This window comes from Elephantulus edwardii, unplaced genomic scaffold, assembly GCF_000299155.1.
Source record: "Elephantulus edwardii isolate Elephantulus edwardi_28Jun2011 unplaced genomic scaffold, EleEdw1.0 scaffold00289, whole genome shotgun sequence".
NCBI lineage: Eukaryota > Metazoa > Chordata > Mammalia > Macroscelidea > Macroscelididae > Elephantulus > Elephantulus edwardii.
The window spans coordinates 606,132-624,607 of record NW_006400039.1 but is presented as its reverse complement, the minus strand read 5'-3'; the positions used below and the strand labels follow the sequence as shown (position 1 = coordinate 624,607).

At 62.1% G+C, this 18,476-nt stretch overlaps 4 protein-coding genes across 5 annotated transcripts in view; 2 read left to right on the top strand and 2 right to left on the bottom strand.

The window, feature by feature from the left end:
* Positions 1 to 140, top strand: part of RPL7A (ribosomal protein L7a) — an 18,365-nt gene extending 18,225 nt beyond the window's left edge. The window contains exon 7 of the mRNA XM_006900626.1: positions 3 to 140. Coding sequence (XP_006900688.1) covers positions 3 to 107 — 105 coding nt within the window. The 3' untranslated portion in view covers positions 108 to 140. The remainder of the gene's footprint in view (positions 1 to 2) is intronic.
* A 236-nt stretch (positions 141 to 376) lies between these two features.
* On the bottom strand, positions 377 to 4,055 carry SURF1 (surfeit 1). The gene is made up of 10 exons (XM_006900625.1): positions 3,990 to 4,055; positions 3,778 to 3,876; positions 3,354 to 3,576; positions 2,526 to 2,653; positions 2,364 to 2,446; positions 1,750 to 1,941; positions 941 to 1,013; positions 694 to 856; positions 525 to 606; positions 377 to 449 (listed from the first exon to the last, which is right to left on the bottom strand). The coding sequence occupies exons 1-10, from the start codon at positions 4,053 to 4,055 to the stop codon at positions 377 to 379; spliced, it is 1,182 nt and encodes a 393-aa protein (XP_006900687.1).
* A 99-nt stretch (positions 4,056 to 4,154) lies between these two features.
* On the top strand, positions 4,155 to 7,658 carry SURF2 (surfeit 2). Its single transcript, XM_006900624.1, has 6 exons — positions 4,155 to 4,232; positions 4,393 to 4,547; positions 5,269 to 5,372; positions 6,228 to 6,410; positions 6,562 to 6,722; positions 7,434 to 7,658. The coding sequence occupies exons 1-6, from the start codon at positions 4,155 to 4,157 to the stop codon at positions 7,656 to 7,658; spliced, it is 906 nt and encodes a 301-aa protein (XP_006900686.1).
* A 1,554-nt stretch (positions 7,659 to 9,212) lies between these two features.
* SURF4 (surfeit 4) overlaps positions 9,213 to 18,476 on the bottom strand; it is a 9,830-nt gene continuing 566 nt past the window's right edge. The window contains exons 2-6 of one of the 2 annotated variants that reach the window (XM_006900564.1): positions 11,812 to 11,998; positions 11,283 to 11,359; positions 10,833 to 10,876; positions 10,215 to 10,401; positions 9,213 to 9,479 (exon numbers count right to left, since the gene is read on the bottom strand). In XM_006900564.1, coding sequence (XP_006900626.1) covers positions 9,213 to 9,479; positions 10,215 to 10,401; positions 10,833 to 10,876; positions 11,283 to 11,359; positions 11,812 to 11,998 — 762 coding nt within the window. Of the gene's footprint in view, positions 9,480 to 10,214; positions 10,402 to 10,832; positions 10,877 to 11,282; positions 11,360 to 11,811; positions 12,002 to 18,476 lie in introns of both variants that reach the window. The other variant, XM_006900565.1, reaches the window with a different exon arrangement.

Genomic DNA, 18,476 nt, shown 5'->3' with positions numbered 1-18,476 from the left:
AGATCCGCCGCCACTGGGGAGGCAACGTCCTGGGGCCCAAGTCAGTGGCCCGCATCGCCAAGCTGGAGAAGGCCAAGGCCAAGGAACTCGCCACCAAACTGGGCTGATGTACACACTGACTCTTCTGTACATAAGAATAAACTTATTAAGAATAAACCGTTCCACTGTCTGTTATTGGCCTGTGGGTCGAAGGCATGTGTGTTGTGAGCTGTGTTGGTGTACAGGCAGCCAGCAAGGACAAGAGTGGTGTCTATCAAACTGGGAAAGCTCTTAAAACAGGAGCCAGCACACAGTAGGTCAGCACTGGAATTTTATTTTATTTTTTTTTTTAAAAAAGCCATATCAACTCTTGGAAATCCATCGGAGGTGCATCCCGCTACCTCATGCCAGGGGTCCAGCGACCAAACTTCTTAAACCAGAGGTAGGATGTGGCTGCACAGAGGCCATACCTGAGTGGGTGGGATAAAGAGTTGTCACCCTGGGGTGACAGGAGGGGGAGCAGGTGGGCCTTGCCAGGTGCTCACCAGGTGACGATGTACTGCAGGTGCTCATTCCTCAGTGTGACACGCGTCTGCCCTCCGATGGGCCCTCCGGGGACAGTGCTCTCTGTAGGGACAGTGGTCAGACTAGGTACGGGGACACATGGTGTTCACAAGAGCTGTACTTCTGGGTGCACAGATAGTCATCACGTACTGAAATCTGCATCGAGGAAGATGGGCTCTGCGCCTGTGACCTTGGCCATGGCCTCCAGGTCCCTGTAATGCCAGTGGTTCCTCTCAGGGTTGTTCTCTGGGACGAACGGTTTCCTGGTCTCAGTGAGCCTCACCATCCCAACCAGGTCCACTTCCTCCTGGATCTGAGGAGGAGGCGAGAGGTTCCAGGAAAAGGGCTTGTCTCAGGGCGGGACTGGGCATGAGGTGGGAGTGGTAGGTGCCCTTACTTGGCCTTTCTGCCTGGTCTCTGGCTTCACTCTCCTCTTGGGGACAAATCCTCTGTTCACCAAGATGGTGACTCTGCAATGGAAACAGTAGTACTCAGTGCCAGCACCTCTCCTGTGTGAGGAGGAAGCTGCCTAGGGGCCAGACACGGTGCCAGGAGCACAGCCGCTCAGGTTTTGGAGATCATACACCAAGAGTTCTGGAATCTTTCCCCCCCCTTGTGACTGGTGGTGCAGACAGCCCCACAGCAATTAACCAGCCTGTCCACTGTCCTGAGGGGAGGCTGGTGGCCTCTTGGCGCAAGCTTTCCCTGCTGGGCAGTTGCTACTTAAACTGCCACCAGCACTGAAGCTACGTAAGGTTGTAAAACTCTTGCCTCTGCATAACTCCAGGGCCATATACATACATTTTGCTACTTAAAATGTGGGTTTTCTGAGGCTGCACTTTTCTGAAGTTACCACAGGCATCCAGGACCCAGCAGCACGTGCTTTTCGGGAGGTTAAACGCCCAGCGTCAGACGCCCACTAGAAGCTTTCCCTGACCATCACAAGTTGCTGGGGAACAAACTTGCCAAGAACGAAGGTTGTGAGCTGCTAAATAAAACCTCTCTGTCCCTATGGGAGGAAACCAGGCCAGCTCCCTGAAAGTTGACCGCCTTGGAAACAGGGCCAGCAGCCAGGCTTTAAAGCTGGTCAGCAGTGGGATTGTTCTTTTAACCCAGGTTGGAACCCTGTTATCTCAAATGCTAGAAATAACCCTTCCGGGTATCTTTAGTGTCTCACAAAAGGGAGGCATACCCTGCGGTACTCACCCCAGGGCAGAGCAGTGGAAGGGGGTGATGACGTAGGCACCGCTCTCAGCTGAGGAGGAGATGCGCCCGGCCTCACGGGCCTCCCTGGCCGGGTCCACCATGGTCCGGGGCATCATATACAGCTCCTTGGAGTGGTCAAAGTGGCCCCTGACCTTCACTGGCCTGTACTCGAGGCTGTTGAGCTCTATGGGGCTAGGGGGTGAGGGTGGGCTGGGTCAGGGGCTGAGGCAGCAGGACAGACCTGTTGCCACCAGTCTAGCAGCAGCCACAGGTTTAAGCAAAACAGGATTCCATAGGGAAGCTGACTTGTGAGCCAGGTAGGCGCTGGCCTGCTCCCCTTCATGACACCCGCTGGGGCAGAGCTGCCGGAGGCCAGCACCACCCTCCTGCCAGGACCCCAATGCACCCGCACCTGCAGCCACCACCTCTCTACACAGCTGTGGATAGAGGGGCCTTGGGACCCTGCCCTGAGGGTGAAAGGCAGGGCCCCAGGCGGAGAGTTTGTGTCTGTTGGGCAGCCCCTCATCTATCTGAGGGCCAGGACCACAGCGGGGCCAGCAGGTGAAACAAAGCCAGGGCCCCCTCCCCAGCCCCGGGCAGAGGGTCACACTCACTCTGCAGGCAGAGGGATGGGCTCAGCTCTAACTCGAGACTCTAACTCTGCAATCAGCTTCAGCTTCCACTTCCGGCGCTGGACCTGTGGGCACAGGTGAGCAGTGCCCCGAGCAGATGGCTGAGGAAGAAGGGCCCAGGCAGTGGGGGATGCCGGCCTTTACCTGCCACGTCCCTAGGCCGAAAGCAGTCACAGGGATGAGAAGCAGGAGCCACTGAAGGACGGCATCGTCCTCTTTTCTGATGGGTGCCTCCGCTGCGGAACTGCCACACTTGCTCGGCCTCCAGCCCCCTAAACAAACCCACACCCACGTCACCAAGTGAGGTCTCGCTCAGACCCGCAGGGCCCACTGTCCATCAAGGCTGTGTCTGTTTCAGGGGCAGACTGTCTGTCCATGGAGCACAGCGGCTGGTGGCTTCACCTTTGGGCCAGCAACCCCACCCCCACCCCTCCTGGCCACCCCCAGGGAGGCAGATGAGGCGCAGGCAGTGCTGGCTTTGCAACAGTGGCCTGAGCCTAAAGGGCGGAAGCAGCAGGGTAGGGCAGGCTGTCCTTGACCTCCAACCTCCTCAGCCAGGACAGGAGGGAACGGGTGAGGCCGCATGTGGACCCAGCCAAGTACCCAGCCCCCAGAAGGACACGCAGATTCAACAAGGTCAGATGGCCAAGGAAAGGGGACGCTGGGCATGCTGTGAGGGCAGACCAGCCCTTCAGAGACAAACATCACGCCTGCCAATGAACTGAGACAGCTGCAGCAGTGCTGTGAGGACAGGGAGGACCGAGGTGGACCTGGATCTGGGATGTGGGGTCACCGAGGGCTAGAGCTGATCTGAAAGCACGAGACAAGGTGCTCTGCCAGAGACCAGGACCCGAATACTTAACAGCCCGCTTGCACTTTTACACTCAAGAATGTGCTGGGCGACTTCAGGGGCACTGGGTGCCCACCAGTGCGAGGAACACTGAACACGAGCATGCACTCTCCCGTAATCACATTTCAGGGAGAGGCCTGGAGGCCCCCCTAAAACCAAAATGGTGCGGCTCACAGCTGCTCCATCGCACACGACCGCGCTGTCCTCGGGGAGCTGACAGACGTGCAAAGGGCTGGCCTTGCACACAGGTCCCTGCTGGACACTGAGGGTGGCACGGATGGTGGTTAAGGCCTTACTCTGAGCCTTCATGTCACGGCACCAACGCACCCGCGCCAGTGCCACAGGCTGCAACCCCAAGTCTGCGGTCTGCACCCACTAACCCACCGGCAGTCCCCGGGGCGGTTCCACTCTGTCCCACTGGAGTCTCTAAAAAATCGGAACTGAGCAAGGCCCTCGACAACAGACCAGCACATCATCAAGGCCGGGTCTACCACACTTCTGGACGAGTCTCTCCTCACACGCCCTGGGTGCACCCTGAGGGCTCACTTGATCCAGGTGGCCCTTGAACACACAGGGCCGGGCACACTCCTCACCTGGGCGCAGGGGGGCCCAGAGGACGCTTCTCCCCATGGCACTGCCCGAGACCTGCGGAGACAGAGGCAGGCTGGGGGCGCGCTCCGTGCAGGGCTGCTCTGCGGGCCGTGCACCCCAGCCCGTGCACCCCGGCCCGTGCACCCCGGCCCGTGCGCCCCGCTCACCGGCCCCACGCCCCCCGTGCGCGGCAGCAGCCTCCAGCCCACCCGGGACATCCACCCAGACGCCATCGCGCCGGAAGCCTACGAACACTTCCGGGACGCGGGCTCATGTACTTCCGGGGCGTTTCCGAGCCGGTCCGCCCACGTGTGCGCGGCGCTGGCGGGAGAATGGATGCGCTGCCGGCCGACGTGCGCGCCCTGCTGAGCCGGCACCCCGCGCTGCGGCTCCAACCCGGCGGCGCCAAGGTCCGCACGGCGGCCAGAGCGGGCCAGCGGGACGGGGAACGGGGACGGGGCCGCGGCGGATGGGACGGGGACGGGATGGGGCCGGGGCCGCGGGACGGGGATGGGGCGCGGGGGACGGGGCCGGGAGCCTGACCCGGACAGCGCGTTCGTCTCCCCCCAGGTGACGTGCACCCTGACGGGACACGAGCTGCCCTGCCGCCTGTCTGCGCTCCAGGTCTACACCAGCGGGAAGAAGTACCAGCGGCTGGTGCGCGCGGACCCCGCCTTTAGCTACTCCGAGTTCGAGCCGCACATTGTGCCCAGCACCAAGAACCCGTATGTCGGGGCTGGGGATCCCCTCCTGGAGCACACCTGCCCACCTCCCCCAGGGCTGCGCTCAGAGCTGTGAGCCAGCTACCTCCGGGGAGGACACCGAAGAGGGTGGGTCTCCCGTCTCCCCAGGAGGGTCAGGCACCCCTAGAGGAAGCCACCTATCCGTGAGTCAGGGACGCTGGGTGCTGTAACCCCAGATGAACCAGGGCTCCACTGACGTGACCTTCACATCAACACAAATGGGAATCTTTGATTTAGCTCCATATTGGGGTGGTGGGTCTCCATGCTGCGCCTGCAGCCTCCGGGGGTCCAACCAGCACAGCACAAGGAGGACTTACTGGGATGTTTTGGAAACTAATACCAGCAGAGGTACAGGGGTAACTCGTGGTCACTGTGAAGCCGAACACTGTGACACTGATGTGTCACACGCATAATGGTCACCCATGGTGGACAGTGTTGGGTGGAGGCCCCCCCCAATTAAAACAAACTTGGAAGCAGGAGGGGCTTCCACTTCCATAATAGCTTACCTCTGGAAACCCTATGAACCTGGGGAGAGGACGGAAGTTATATAGGAGGTGTCCAGGACTTTGATTCATGAGGTCGCTATGAGTCGCCTGCGACTCAATGGCACTTAACAACAGTACCAGCAGAGGCCAGGGTGAGTGGCCCTGTTACCGAGTGGAGGGTCCGGGCTGCCCTCTCGAGAACGGTCTCCCGTCCACAGGCACCAGCTGTTCTGCAAGCTCACCCTGCGTCACATCAACAGGCAGCCTGAGCACGTGCGGAGGCACACGCAGGGCCACCGCTTCCAGACGGCGCTGCGCAAGTGTGAGTGTGGGGTGCACTGGGCTCCAGGGTGCAGCCTTTGAGGGGAGACCCCGTCCTCACAGGGCAGTGCAGCTTTTCCAGAGGGTGTACCTGTGTGAGCATGGAGGGTCCTTCCAAGACAGTGCGCCTCGGGAGGTAGCAGTCTTGGCCACCCGCCCTCTGGTGGTTGGCGTGTGTCCACTCCTGCATGGCACACGGGTGGACGGTGGTCCTCACCGTATGGGCTGTTTGGGAAGAATCATAGAGGGTAGAAGCTCACTCTGGGGCCTGCCAACACCCAGGGAGTTTAGGTTGAGGACGGAAGGGCGTGGGGGGCACGGGGGTCTGTGTTGGGTCTGAAGCAGCGTGTGGCTGTGGAGACTCAGCAGGACGGCTGCAGAGGGGACGGGGGTGGGGCGCTGCAGTTCCTGTCCCAGAGCACGTGCAAGGTGGGTGTATTGAGGGTGCTGGGGAGGAGCAGAGGGTCTTCTCTGCGCTCAGGACCCACTCCTGTCCCATTGTGTGACCCCTTGGTTTATCAACTTGTTGCGGGGTGATGGGATTGAGCTTTCTGTGGGAGCCCTATCCCAGCTCCTCAGAGAGCAAGGTTGGCAAGGACAGGGCAGTTCCGCTCCCAGCAGCCACCCACCCCAGGGAAGCCCTGGTCACTGTGCCCGAGGGCTCCAGGCTGTGCGGTGAGGGCTGAGCTGCATTCCACATCCAGGTGCCAGCACCCCACCGGAACCAGAAGCAGGGAGGGGGCCCCAGTCCACCTGCATCGTTCTCATCTCCTGTCTCATGCCGGCTGGGAGCTGGGATGGTACCATGCACCACTGGCTGTGGGGCACGGAGTTCTAACATGTCCCTGACCCCTAGATGAGGAGTGTCAGAAGCAGGGCGTGGAGTATGTCCCTGCCTGCCTGCTGCACAGGCGCCGGCGGCGTGAAGACCAGATGGACAGCAATGGGCTGCCTGGCAGAAAAGGAGATTTCTGGGAGCCCGGGTCCAGCGACGAGGGCGGTGCCCAGAGTGACGACAGCATGACAGACCTGTACCCACGTAAGCAGGCACCCTCGGCATGGCACCCTGTTCTCAGCTCGGCTGTCAGTTCTATGCTGTCCACCGCTGTCCCCCCTCCCACCCCGTGTGTGTTGTCCTCACTGCTGCCACACAGCCACCCCTCAGAAGGCACGATCTCTGCTCCCCACAGCCGAGCTGTTTGCCAGAAAGGACTTGGGAGGGACTGAAAATGGGGATGGCCCCGAGGACTGTCTGATGGACACGGAGGAAGACCTGCCACAGCCTGAGGGCCCCAGGAGCAGAGGGGAGGACACGGACGCCAGCCGGATGCCAGGCCGCAAGCGCAGGAAGGTGGGTGGCTGTGGCAGCGGTCTCAGTCTCTGTAGAAAAGGAAATCTCTCCTTCAGAGACGGCGTGCTAAGGACTTTAAATGAGAGCAAGGTAGATGGGGCCCCCGGGCACTTCCTGGCTGTGGCCACCCCAAAAGCCGTGGCTTGGAACTGGGCACTGCCTTATCAGAGGCAGGGGAGGCCAGTGAGCCAGAGGCCACTACAGACAAGTAACCAGAAGGGGACACCATGATGTCAGGACTGGCTCAGCACCCTGTGTGTCAGCAGAGCTGATTTTTGGGGAGATCACCAGCCCTTTCTCCCAGAGTGCTTCTGGGGGGCCTGGCCTTCCCATTAGTGGCTGACTGTGCCACTCAGAGGACACTAGGCCCCCAAAGCAGGGGGTGTGGTTACCGGGTACCATCCCTTTCTGGAACCGAGGTCTGGCACACGGACCAGGCTGGATGCCATCATCACTTCAGAGCTTTGAGGCGCTCGTTCGGCGCTGCCTGTCAGTGTCCCCTGGGGCAGCACAGGCAGGACCGCAGGCAGTTTTCAGAGCTGCACCTGGGGAGTTGTGGGGTCACTCGGCATGGAACCCTGAAGCTCCATCCTCAGGCCGAAGCGACCACGGTAACTCTTTGTGTTTGTGCCGCAGAAGCAGCTGAGCTCCCGGAAAAAGAAACTCAAAACTTAGAACTGCAGACCCAGGAGCCTCCGCTCTCACAAACAGGTGGACAGGACAGCGGCCACTGGGGCTGCAGGCGGGGGGCCACAGAGCTGGGGCCCGGAAGATGCTGCTCCACGCCTGCGAGAACCTGCACCACAGCGAGGAGAACCCAACCCTGCTGCCCGAGGCTGGGAGGAGCGGCCGTCCTCCGGGGAGCGTCCTCCCTGCTCACGGCCCAGCACACCAGAGGACCACACTGCATACAACAAATGCTGTCGTTTATTTTGACGTGTTTCCAAAAATCAAAACTTTTCAAACACAACTAAGATATAAAATACAGCATAAAATGAGATTTATACCTATTATCCACATAAAGAAAAAAAAAAACAAACTTCTGAAATTGTTTTGCCAAAACCAATTGGTAGGTGGGTGGTGTGCGCTCGGCATTGGTTATGGGGCTTGGTGTGCACCCCTTGGCCTCCAGGGGTCTGTCCTTCCATAACCAAGTCTTGAAGCTCAGGACAGAGGGGACCCAGCTCCCTGCCAGCAGCAGTGGCCTGAGATGGCCCAACTTGGGATTCTTGATGGAGTGGCTGTCTTGTGTTGAAAGGGAGGGGGCCCAAGCAGAGCTGAGACGCGGTGGGAGAACCAGCCCTCTGGGGCCTGGCGAGCCCCGTCCCTGGCCACAGCTTCATCTTGGTGCCAAGCACAGGAAGGTGGGAGGGAGGCTGGAGAGCACCTGTCTCCCCCACCTGGTGGGTGGACCTGGACTGAGCTCTCATGGGCCATGAGCCTGCCCTGCCCCACCCCAGGGGGTGCTGAGATGAGGCCCACTCTTCCCTAGCTCAGGTCAGGGCCTGGAGACAGCACCAGCTGACAGCAGTGGTGGACCTGCTCAGGTAAGAGCTCAGTGGGCCTTGGGGGAACCCCCCCAGACCCCCCTCCTCCCAGAAGCCCCACCTGAGTCAAACACCAGCAAGAAGAAACTCGGTGTAAGGCAATATTAGAAAACTTTAAATACAGGATCGAGATCAAAGTGGTAAGGCATCACGAATCAAAGGGGGGGGGCCTGGTGAGTGTCCAGGGGGCCCCTCAGCCAGGGACACTGGAGGGGCTCTGCGGCCATATCCGGGAAGGCCAGATGTGAGGTAGAGCCTGTGGCTCTCAGGGCCAGCTGTCCCTGCTGCCTGCAGCTGGGCCCTTAGTGGGCTGGGCCCACAGGAGATCCTACTGCTCGAGGCCTGGGGGGTCCCAGCCCGCCTTCCTGAGTGCAGCTGGTGCCCAGGGCCAGGCATCCTGGGGTGGCTGACCCATGTCCATTCCTGCAGGCCCTTCTGACTGGGGGGGGGCCCGGAGAAGCCACCAAGTGGCTCTGCTCGCCCTGTTAATACTGTTCTTTGGGTTCTGGGTTCCTCTAAGTAGTAAAATACCACAGCGAGGGGCACAGACCACCTTAGAGCCACCGATGTGAATTGCCACCCAAACCCCCAAATCATTTAGTAGTTTTAGCTTAGAATGTAAACGTGGAAAAGAATAAGAGGGAGACCGCATTGAATGATACACAGATGTATCTGCTCACAGTACAGCTGGAGGGCCTCCCCCCACCCCCAGAGAGAGAGAGGACTTAAGAGAGGGGTGACCAGAGCCCTGGCCAGCTCTGAGGGCAGGCCAGGCAGTGGCTCCAAGCAGGTCAATTTTGGGTGTCTGCAAATCGAGTTCTGGAAACATCTGTGCCTTCACCGAGGGGGGAGGGGAGAGGATACATAAATGCTGGCAGTTTTGAGTCCACCCTGACGGCCCTGGGCGCTCACCAAGGGGCCCAAGCCCGGCTGGGATGGGCGGTCACCACTCCTTCTTCTTCTCGTCCATGGACACGCCTCCTGGGCCCAGAGCCACCACCAACAGCAAGCCCCCGATGACGGACATGGTCTGGAAGAAGTCATACTTGAGGAAGTCGTGCATGGGCTTGTACCCAGGAATGGTCCAGAAGGCGTTGAAGTACACGTTGATGGCGAAGAGCCACACCACCAGCGTCAGTGCTGCCAGCTTGGTCTTGAAGCCGATGGCCACCAAGACCATCAGGGCTGTGCCCACGATGTTCTGCAGGATCTGTGTGGGCACAGGGAGGGCTCAGGGCGAGGGCGAGCGCCAAGTGCTGGTGCCCCCGTGGTGGCTGTGCCGGGCTCACACGATGGGGCACGTGGGAACCGAAAGCGAGCCAAGCTGGCGACCTGGAGGGCAGTGGGCACAGGGGCTCCCCAGGCCGGAAGCATGATAGGAGCAGAGGGTCTCATCTCCCTCCTTGGTGGGCTCAACCCGCCAACGTTTCAGCTAGTAACCGTGCCTTTAGCCCTGCACCACCAGGGCCCCTGTGCTTGAGAGAAGGCATGTGGGGGTGGAGAGATGGGTGGGAGTTGGGGTGGGGAAGCAGGCAGCAGGGATGGCACCCCAGCTCTGAAACAGGAGGGCTTGGAGAAGATGTCACATGCTGAGTCCACTAAGCAGCGGCCCTTCCTGCCCAAGCAGCCCAGCTGGACACAGCTGCCCTCTGCCCCTGCCAAGACGGCTGGCCCAGTGCTCAGGGCCTGTGCTGGGCCCTCTAGACTCTGGGGCCCCAACAATGGAAGGCCGAAGGGACTTGACGTAGTGTGTCCGCTGAGAGCAAGCAGGGCACAGGCTGGACCCAGCAATGGTGTGCCTGGCAGACCTAGCTGGCTCTGGCCCAGTCTGGCAGCGTGAGGTCTGTGCTGCCCCCCTCACAGGAGTGCGGGGTTCCCCTGGGCACACAGCCGGGGACGAGGCGGTGGGAGGCCAGCGCCGGCCGTCTGGGGGGCGGGTACTTACGGAGAAGAAGCTGGCGTCGAAGTGGAGGAGGGTCATGAACATGAGGACCAGCAGCACGCGGCCGCCCAGCTGCATGTACTGCTTCGGGGAGCTCTCCCGCACGGTGGGCACGCCCGCAAACATGCTCTTCCCTTCCGACCGCGACTCCGCCAGGAGCAGCAGCAGGCCTCCACCCAGGGCCAGGTTCCTAGGACAGACAGTGTCCGCTGACCCCTCCACCAGCCGGCCTCACTGTGGGTCTGAAGGAGCCCCGCGGGGGTGGCCTGCCCGTGGCTCCGGGGAGCAAGGCAGGCAGCCTCGGGACGTGGTGGAGGGCTGCGGGGAGCTGGACTCAACTCCGGGTGCTGAGTGGGCACTGAGTACTCAGGGGCTGGTGGCGCCAGGTTAGACTCTTGCTAAATAAAAGGCTCGGAGCTTGAACCCACCAGCCACGGAGGGCAAATGCGCAGGCTCAGCCAGGGAGGTCCATGCACCGAGGGGGCTGCTGGAGATACGGGATTTCTCAGGCTAACTCGGAGGTAGGTGCGGTGGCAAGGACTCTCCCGGTAACCACAAGAGCGTGTCTGCCACACGCAGCCCTGAGGAGAGAAGACTGGAGCTGACCCCCAGGGCACCCACCTCATCAGGAACTTCAAGTCCCACAGGATACTGTAGGCGATTGTCTGTGGGGAGAGAGACAGAGGGCTGACGTTCCTTCCGGGAGCTCTCCAGACCCCCGCACGCGTCCTAGTGGGAGTGGACATGCCCGTGCACACATGCCAGCTCCCTAACGCCCCCTCGGCGTGTCACAGAGTGCGGCCTGCGGCCCCGAGGCAGTGCCCACTGCACTCTGGAGACCACTGCAGGGGGGCATTCCCGCCTGACCGAGTGGCACACTCCCCGGAAGCAGTGTGCAACAGAACAGGGTCCCACCGCTCCTCAAAGGACCAGCAGAAGAGCTGCCAGCCCTGCGCCCAGGGCCTGTCGGGGACCATCCGCCTGTCTGCCAGCCGTCAGGCCGCCGGGTGGGCAGGCACGCAGGACTGCGGGAAGACAGGCCCTTGCTCGACCCAGCAGTGAGCTACTGACCTGCAGGGCGATGATCGCGAAGAGCCCGAAGCAGGCGTACTGCACCAAGTTCCTGCTCAGCACCAGGATGCAGCCGGCTGCAACGGGAAGGGGGGTCAGGGCGCTGGGCAGCACGGCCGAGCGAGGCCGGCCGAGCCGGGCCTCCGTCCTAGCCCCGGGGCACCTGCAGCCACCAGCACCCGGTAAACGGCAATGCCGGGAGTGGCCGGGACCAACTGACCGCACTGATGGGAGACAGGGACCAAGTGGCCCTGATGTGACCAACAGGCCTCAGCCCAGCAGAGAGGCTAAGCAGCCGCATGGCCGTGCGGGCACGGGAAGGCCCAGCCCCGGGACTGACAGGAGGGGCCACCAGGTCGTCGGTCCATCAGGAGCAGGGAAGGCCGACGCCACAGCGCCCACTTGGACCTCACGCTCCTGCTCTACCGCCCGTGTCCTAAGCACTTTCCCTTGACACCTGGTGGCTAGTGCTCTGGGGCCTTACGGCCTGGGTGACTGGACACGGGCACGTGCGGGGATGGGTACTCACTCAGCTGGCCCAGCAGGTTGAGGAAGACGAAGGAGGAGGCCAGCAGGTAGCCACAGCTCCAGGTGGTGTCGATGTAGTCGCGCTGCTCGCCCCACTGGAACCACATGCGAATGCCATCCTCCAGGAAGGTGCTGATGAGGCACAGGCGGGCCACGTGGGGCAGGTACTGCTTGGTGACACGCAGGAACTGCGGGCAGACACGGGCAGCCGTGAGACCACAGCTGAGTGAATAAGGGACATGAAAAGAGGGCAGGACAGTTACCAGCAGGCACCATGGGTGACACGGGTAGCAACAGCCTGAGACGACCACAGCCAGATGGACAAGGAACATGGAGATGGGGTGGGCAGTGACCAGCAGGCAGACACAGGTAGGGGCAGTTCTGAGACCAGTTGGGCAGATGGGGACAAAGGAAGAAGAGTGACCAGAAGGCACCATGATCCAAACACAGATGGGGCACCAGAGACCGCAGGCAGGCAGGGGGACAGGGTCGGGACAATGACCAGGGGCACTATAAGCCATATACAGGCAGGGGCGGCCCTGAGACAAAGCCAGATGGTTAGTGGAGAGGGGAATAAAGACCAGGAGGCACGTGGGCCAGCCCTGAGACCACAGCCCAACAGGGCAGGGGGACAGAGGGGAGCAATCAGGCGCCACTGCAGGCCAGACACAGATGAGGGCTGCCTGGGACCACAGCTGCACACAAGGGCGGGGGACCTCGGACGACAGAGGAGGCAGGGTAACCAGGAGGCACGGCTGAGCGGCTGCAGTGCGGGTGGGGGCCGCCCACTCGCTGAGGATGTGGGGCTGTTCCTCCCTCAGCGCGAGCTTTAGAGCTGGGTTCATAGGGTCAAGGGCACCTAACAACACAACCACCTGAGAAGTTCTGATCATTTGTTCACAGAGTCCTAACGACAACATACCAACAAGTCACAAGCGGACAAGCCCAGGGCCGAGGGTGGCCTGAGCAGACAAGCCAGACCAGGGTGTGGTCTCGGCGAGGAGACGCTTGTGGACGACAGCCACCTGGGGAAGCAGGGACCCCGCAGACCGAGCTGTGTGCTGTCCACCTGGGGCCAGCCTCTCCAGTGGGACAAGGGCAGCAGGACAGGCAGGCTTGGAGGGTCATCCCCTACCCCAGGCTTCTGGCTAGGTAACTGTGATGCTGTCACCACAGCAGCACTCAAGGGCATGCCCGGGGTGCGTGGGGACAGGGGTCCTGGAAAGCCCAGGTAGCCCTAAACCAGGAAAACAAACCCCTTGGCCATCCGTCAGCTCTGCCCAGAGGGCGCCCGAGGCTGGCCTGGCCACAGTTCTCCCCGGAGCACCTTCGCTCGGCAGCCATGCTGACCACACACCGGTGTGGCCCTCCATAAGCAGGAGGTACGGCTTGAGCGGTGACATGCGTGTGCTGTCACACGGCAGCGGGAAATGCACCCACACTTCCTGTCCTGAGAGGCTATCGTGACGTCAGCCGAGAAGAGCTACCAGGTGCAGCACCCGCCACCAGGGCTGGGGCTTGGCAGAGACAGCTGGCAGGAGCTGGGGAGAAAGGTCGGGGCCCCGCCCTCGTGACGAGCCACCAGGAGGCCAGAGTCTGAAGGGCAGTCGGACGGACACCTACACTGTCCCTTCAGGGCTGGTCGGAACAACAGTGGGGTGAAAGGGCCTGCGGAAGCTGCACCTTCACCTGTGACAGGAGAGTTGTTCAGAAGTGCCAGGTGGCTCACGGGGGGTGGGGGGGCGCACTGGGAGACAGGACCTGCCCCAACTCCCGGGATCCGCTGGACAGGGCGCAGCTGCTCCAAGGGTCTCCAAGGCTCATATTTATGGGAACATTGCCGTGTCTTCCTCCCTCGAGGGAGATCTGAACCAATGTTCTCAACACACACGAGCTTCTCCAACAGAGCCTGAGGGTCAGCTCCCCCTCCCCGCTGAGGGCAAGCCATGTCCACTGTCAGCACGCATCCTGGCTGGAGCCCCGATGAGCCTGAGCTCCCCACGTCCACTCGGCCTGCACTCCTTGTGAGATGGCCAGCTGGCCCGCGGTCAGCATGAAGCCGGGGAGTGTGTGGCTTCTCCCCGTCATGTGCCGTGTGCCTGGAGACATGCCGTCAGAGCGCGTGCGTGTGATGCCAGGGTTCCCTCCAACCCACCGAGCCCGCCGCTGGGGAGCCGACAACCCGGCTTTGTAAGGCTGTCATCTGTACGCCAGGTCCTTCTGTCTGTCCTTGGACCTGACCTGCCAGGGAGTAGCCCAGGACTTCACCAGGCTCTTTCCTCAACATTCCTGTCTAAAATCTACACACAGGGAGAAGTCCTGTCCCACACTAACAAGGCCAGCAGGTCACCACCACATCGCTCCAGAGAGGAACAGGGACAGCACGGCCACACTGGCTCCCCAGTCCGACGCTCAGACGTCACCCTCATACAGGACGTCAGGACGCCCTGTGGGGACGCAGGCTTGCCTTCACTCGAAGGGCCTCTGAGTGCAGAGGGGGCTGACCCCTCCAGAACGGGGGCCGCCGGCGCCGGCCGCCTGGCCTCCAGACAGGGGTGCAGCCCCGCTGCTGGGCTCTAATTTGTAGTGCCGCCTCCTGATGACTCTGCGTGTCTTAATTGGAGTGTCTGGGTCGAGGGGATTAGGGCCTGAAGCAGAGAGGGGGCCGGCTGCGGGGGTACCGACCCTCTGACGAGCTCAGGCACGCTGAGGGGGGTCGGCCACAGCCAGCCTTCTGTGGAGCCCGGCGCTCATGCAGCCAAGGTCGGCGAGAGCCAGGCCTGATCAAAACCAGAGCCAAACCCACTGGTCGATGCCAGACTGCCCCACGGTCTCTGCGGCTGTCATGTTAGGTGAGCAGACCACCACACTGTCCCCGTGGTCAGCACCTGGTGCTTCATCCACCACGCCACAGGGCCTTTCAGGGCCCCCTAAGTGAGGGCCCCACTGCCATCTGGTCACTTCTGCCCAGAACGACCCTCATCGGGTTTCTGAGCTGGGAATCCTAAGACTGACCATAGTCCCCCCTGCTGAGCACTTGGTGCACTGGAACCCACTGTGCCCACCCCAGAGCACCTCACACCGCCTGCCCACCGCTGGGCATCGCCCGCCCTCCACCGGGCACCGACCGCCCTCCGCCGGGCACCGCCTGCCCTCCGATGGGCACCTGTCTAAACGGACACAGAGGAAGAGCTCCGCTTCTGAACACAGACAGCCCCTCGCTCCTGGTCACACTGGCCAGGGCCAGCCAGCACCAGCTCCACAGCACAGCCAGACGTGCCACGGCCGCAATACAGCTGCTACATCAAACTGGTGTCCGGCACACAGCCCAGTGTGTGGTCATCAGTGTCCTGCTGGGACCTAGGAGCCTAGTGGGCAGGTAGAACCGATGGGCACGTGGGTACACTGCTCCAGGGGATGTGGGGGGCTTCCCCCAGGACCCCACAGTCCTGTGATGGGAACCCAGCACCGTGGCAAACATGGAAACCAGCAACCCAGCTACAGGGGTGAGGAGACCACAGGTAACCACTCTCACCCCGCCATCCTCACCCCAGAGGACGCTTACAGGTTGTCTCCTGGGCTTGAGAAGAGCAGTGGTGGGCAGCAGGCCTCCAGGACACTGAGGACCAGCGAGGACAGGCAGTGCAGTCTTCCTGACCACCAGGGATGGGGCTGCCCTCAAGGGTCACCAAGGCCCAGGGCCACATCCTCGGACCTGTGGCTGTCACTGCCTCCACAGCTCAGTCAGGCCTGCACCCCCCTCTCAGCACTGCTCCAGTACTGCTCAGGAGCTCTGTAATCCCCAGGGGCTCGGTCCCCCAACGACTAGGAACGTTGTCACTGGGCCAGAGCGCTTGTGATGAAACGCCACAGTGTGAGGCGGCCACCCAGGCCCCACTTTCCAGCCCAGACATCCTCCCATCACCCCCAACCGCGGGCAGAAGCACCACCGGGAGGTGTCGGCTACTCTCTGCCCTGTATCCTCTCCAAGCCGGGAAGGAGGCCCAAGGAAGGGGACCTGGGGTGCCGGACAGGAGGACACAGAGCTTGCCACTCTCAGCTCCCATCACACTCCACAGTCAGAGATGTGGACGCTGGGCAGGTGGACCCCCAGGCTCGCTGTGTCGGACACAGCCCCGGCCGGAGGAGCAGCAGGGCATCTGCCCAGGCACCAAAGGGGGCAGGTACACCAAAGCCAAGCTGGAGAGGAGGCCAGTGTCCCTCCCCACAGCCCTGGTGATGAGCTACCAGGCAGAGCCCATGAGGGCCTGCACTCTTGGCTGGTGTGGTCACTCTGAAGACGATACGCCAGGGTGGCAGAGGTCCCTAGAGTCCACAGGCCCTTACAGGGTACACAGCTCAGCACTTTCCCCAGGGCCCGGCTTCCTGGAAGCAAGGCGACACTCCCCATGGCCAAGGCAAGGTGTCCATGCCAGGCTGGACAGGGCCACCCTCTGTTACACTGCACTGGCCCCACACATCTAAGGAAAGGACCCAGCTCTGGGGACAGCTTCAACTGAACATGTGAAACCCCAGCAGACCCAGAGACCCTGTGGCTAGCAAGAGGACAGGGCTGAAGATGTGGACCAGCCTGGCAGGGAGAGGACAGCACCGTCCCCAGGCTGTAGGCCTCCCGGGAGTCCAGACTTTGGGGTCAGATCTCATCACTGCCCTTTGCTTTGGTTTCCTGGGCAAGATCTGACAGGTGACGCCCCTGTCCCTCCTCCGCCTTTCAGTCTGAAAACTGGCTCTCAACCTTGGCTTTGAACACGACCTGGGGGCAGATATTCAAAACAACAGCCAGGAGCCTACCTAGACTTTGTCCGCTGAAAGCTGACACGTTGGCTCTGCACCCTGACACCTGCCCACTTCCTCCTGCGCTCAGCCTACCCGGGGCTGCGGAAGTGTATGCCCACAGGGGCAACAAGGCTGGCTGGACCCCCGGCTCCCACACCACCAGCCCTCAGTGACCAATGGCACATCCAGGCCACCTCAGAGCAGCCAGGCCCTCTCTCAAGCCTTCCGGCCCCATTTAAACAAAACCACAAGCAGAGGAGAGAAGCAGGGGTCCAGCAGAACACATATGAACTCTGGGGGCCAGCGGGTCCCTGGACAGTGGGCAGCAGTGTGGCCAGAGCCACTGTCTCTCCCTAGGCAACCACACTCCACTGTAAAGCCAGGTTCTGCCAGGGTCCAGGGCACGTGCCACAGCCCTGGGGGGCCTCAACGACAGGGGTGTTCTGCTCCCTTGAGGAAATAAAACTGGGTCACTCAGGGTTGTGTCCAAAACAACCACACACAGAAAAGCCTGCTAGTTGCGAGCGGTGTGGCAACCAGTGTTTTCAACGGTTTTTACCACAAAATCACAAGCCTGGAAAGGCGGCTCCCAGAGCTGGGAGACCTGTCCACGCAGTGTCTGAGGACTGACAGACGGACGCAGCCGCTCCTGGCCCTTCTCTAAAATAACCCAGGAGCGCACAGGCGCCTCCCAGAAGGGCAGGCTGGCCCGGCCACCCCCAGCCTCCAGTGCAGGGCGGCACAAGTGGGGACCCCGCAGACATAACGGCACACTCACCCCAAAGGGGAATCCACACCGCCTGCAGCCTGGACGTCCCCCGTCCCAGGTCAGCAGTGATCTCCCAGCCTCCATCGATCGTACCCCAGGGCAGAGTCCAAACTGGGAGGGAGGCGCAGAGGCCACAGGACCCCAGGAGCCGGCCAGCGGGACCTACCACGCCCAGGACTGGGGTCCCTAAGGGGATTCGTGCAGGGGACAGTGGGGCACCATGCAAAGGAAACCACAGACTCACCCCCAACATTCATGCCCCCAGCGTTCCCCGAGAGGATCCCCCACCTTCTAGGGATCCTCCAGTTGAAGGATGGGGAGCACCAAAGCCAGGGGGCCTGGGACACACCCCAGGCTCCTCCAGGGAGGCAGACAAGGCTGGGAGGCCAGAGGGGAGCCCTCGACCAGGGCCGAGCTGGGGGGTCCTCGGCCAGGAGGGTGCCCTGGGGTGATGGGAGGGGCACAAGAAGGCACGGGCTGATGTGGGGTGACCCTGGGTGGGAACGGGGGGGTCCAACAGGCTTAGGCGCCTGAGATATACCAGCCAGAGTGGCCAGCCAGGGTGGGCAGTCGGCTAGACCAGAGGCAAATGGTCTAAGTGAACCAAGATCTGAAGACCTGGGGCCCAGGAGTCAGTGGTCAGCCAGACTGAGGCAGGGTCTCGGTGAGCAGGGTGGGTGGCCAAGGTCCGAGGGGGTGGGGCAGGCAACCAGGATAGGGTCCTGGGGGCCAGAGGGGCTGGACCAGGGTCCCGAGCAGGTGGAGGCCCTGAGCCAGGGTCCCAAGAAGGTGGGGGTCCTGGGCCAGGATCCTGGGGGCCAGCGGGGTCTGCATCTCGAGAAGGTGACGGGGGTCTGGGCCTGGGTCCCGAGTGGGCAGGAGACCTAGGGGAGGGTCCTGGGGGCCGGCGGGGCTGGGCCAGGGTCCCGAGAAGGTGGGGGCCCAGGGGGTCCCGAGCGGGCGGGACTGGGCCAGGGTCCCGACAAAGTGGGGGGCCAGAGTCCCGAGAAGGTGGGGGGCCAGCGCAGGGTCCTGGGGGCCGCGGGACTGGGCCAGGGTCCCGAGAAAGTGGGGGGCCAGGGTCCCGAGAAGGTGGGGGG

Bases quoted from the DNA above. Each gene is read 5' to 3' on its own strand.
- SURF1 (XM_006900625.1), bottom strand. From the start codon at position 4,055: ATGGCGTCTGGGTGGATGTCCCGGGTGGGCTGGAGGCTGCTGCCGCGC. The intron at 3,877-3,989 runs GTGAGCGGGGCG...CTGTCTCCGCAG, and splicing joins GCACGGGGGGCGTGGGGCCG to GTCTCGGGCAGTGCCATGGG. The intron at 2,654-3,353 runs GTGATTACGGGA...GGGTTTGTTTAG, and splicing joins TCCAGGCCTCTCCCTGAAAT to GGGGCTGGAGGCCGAGCAAG.
- SURF2 (XM_006900624.1), top strand. From the start codon at position 4,155: ATGGATGCGCTGCCGGCCGACGTGCGCGCCCTGCTGAGCCGGCACCCC. The intron at 5,373-6,227 runs GTGAGTGTGGGG...CCTGACCCCTAG, and splicing joins CCAGACGGCGCTGCGCAAGT to ATGAGGAGTGTCAGAAGCAG. The intron at 6,723-7,433 runs GTGGGTGGCTGT...TCTCACAAACAG, and splicing joins CAGGCCGCAAGCGCAGGAAG to GTGGACAGGACAGCGGCCAC.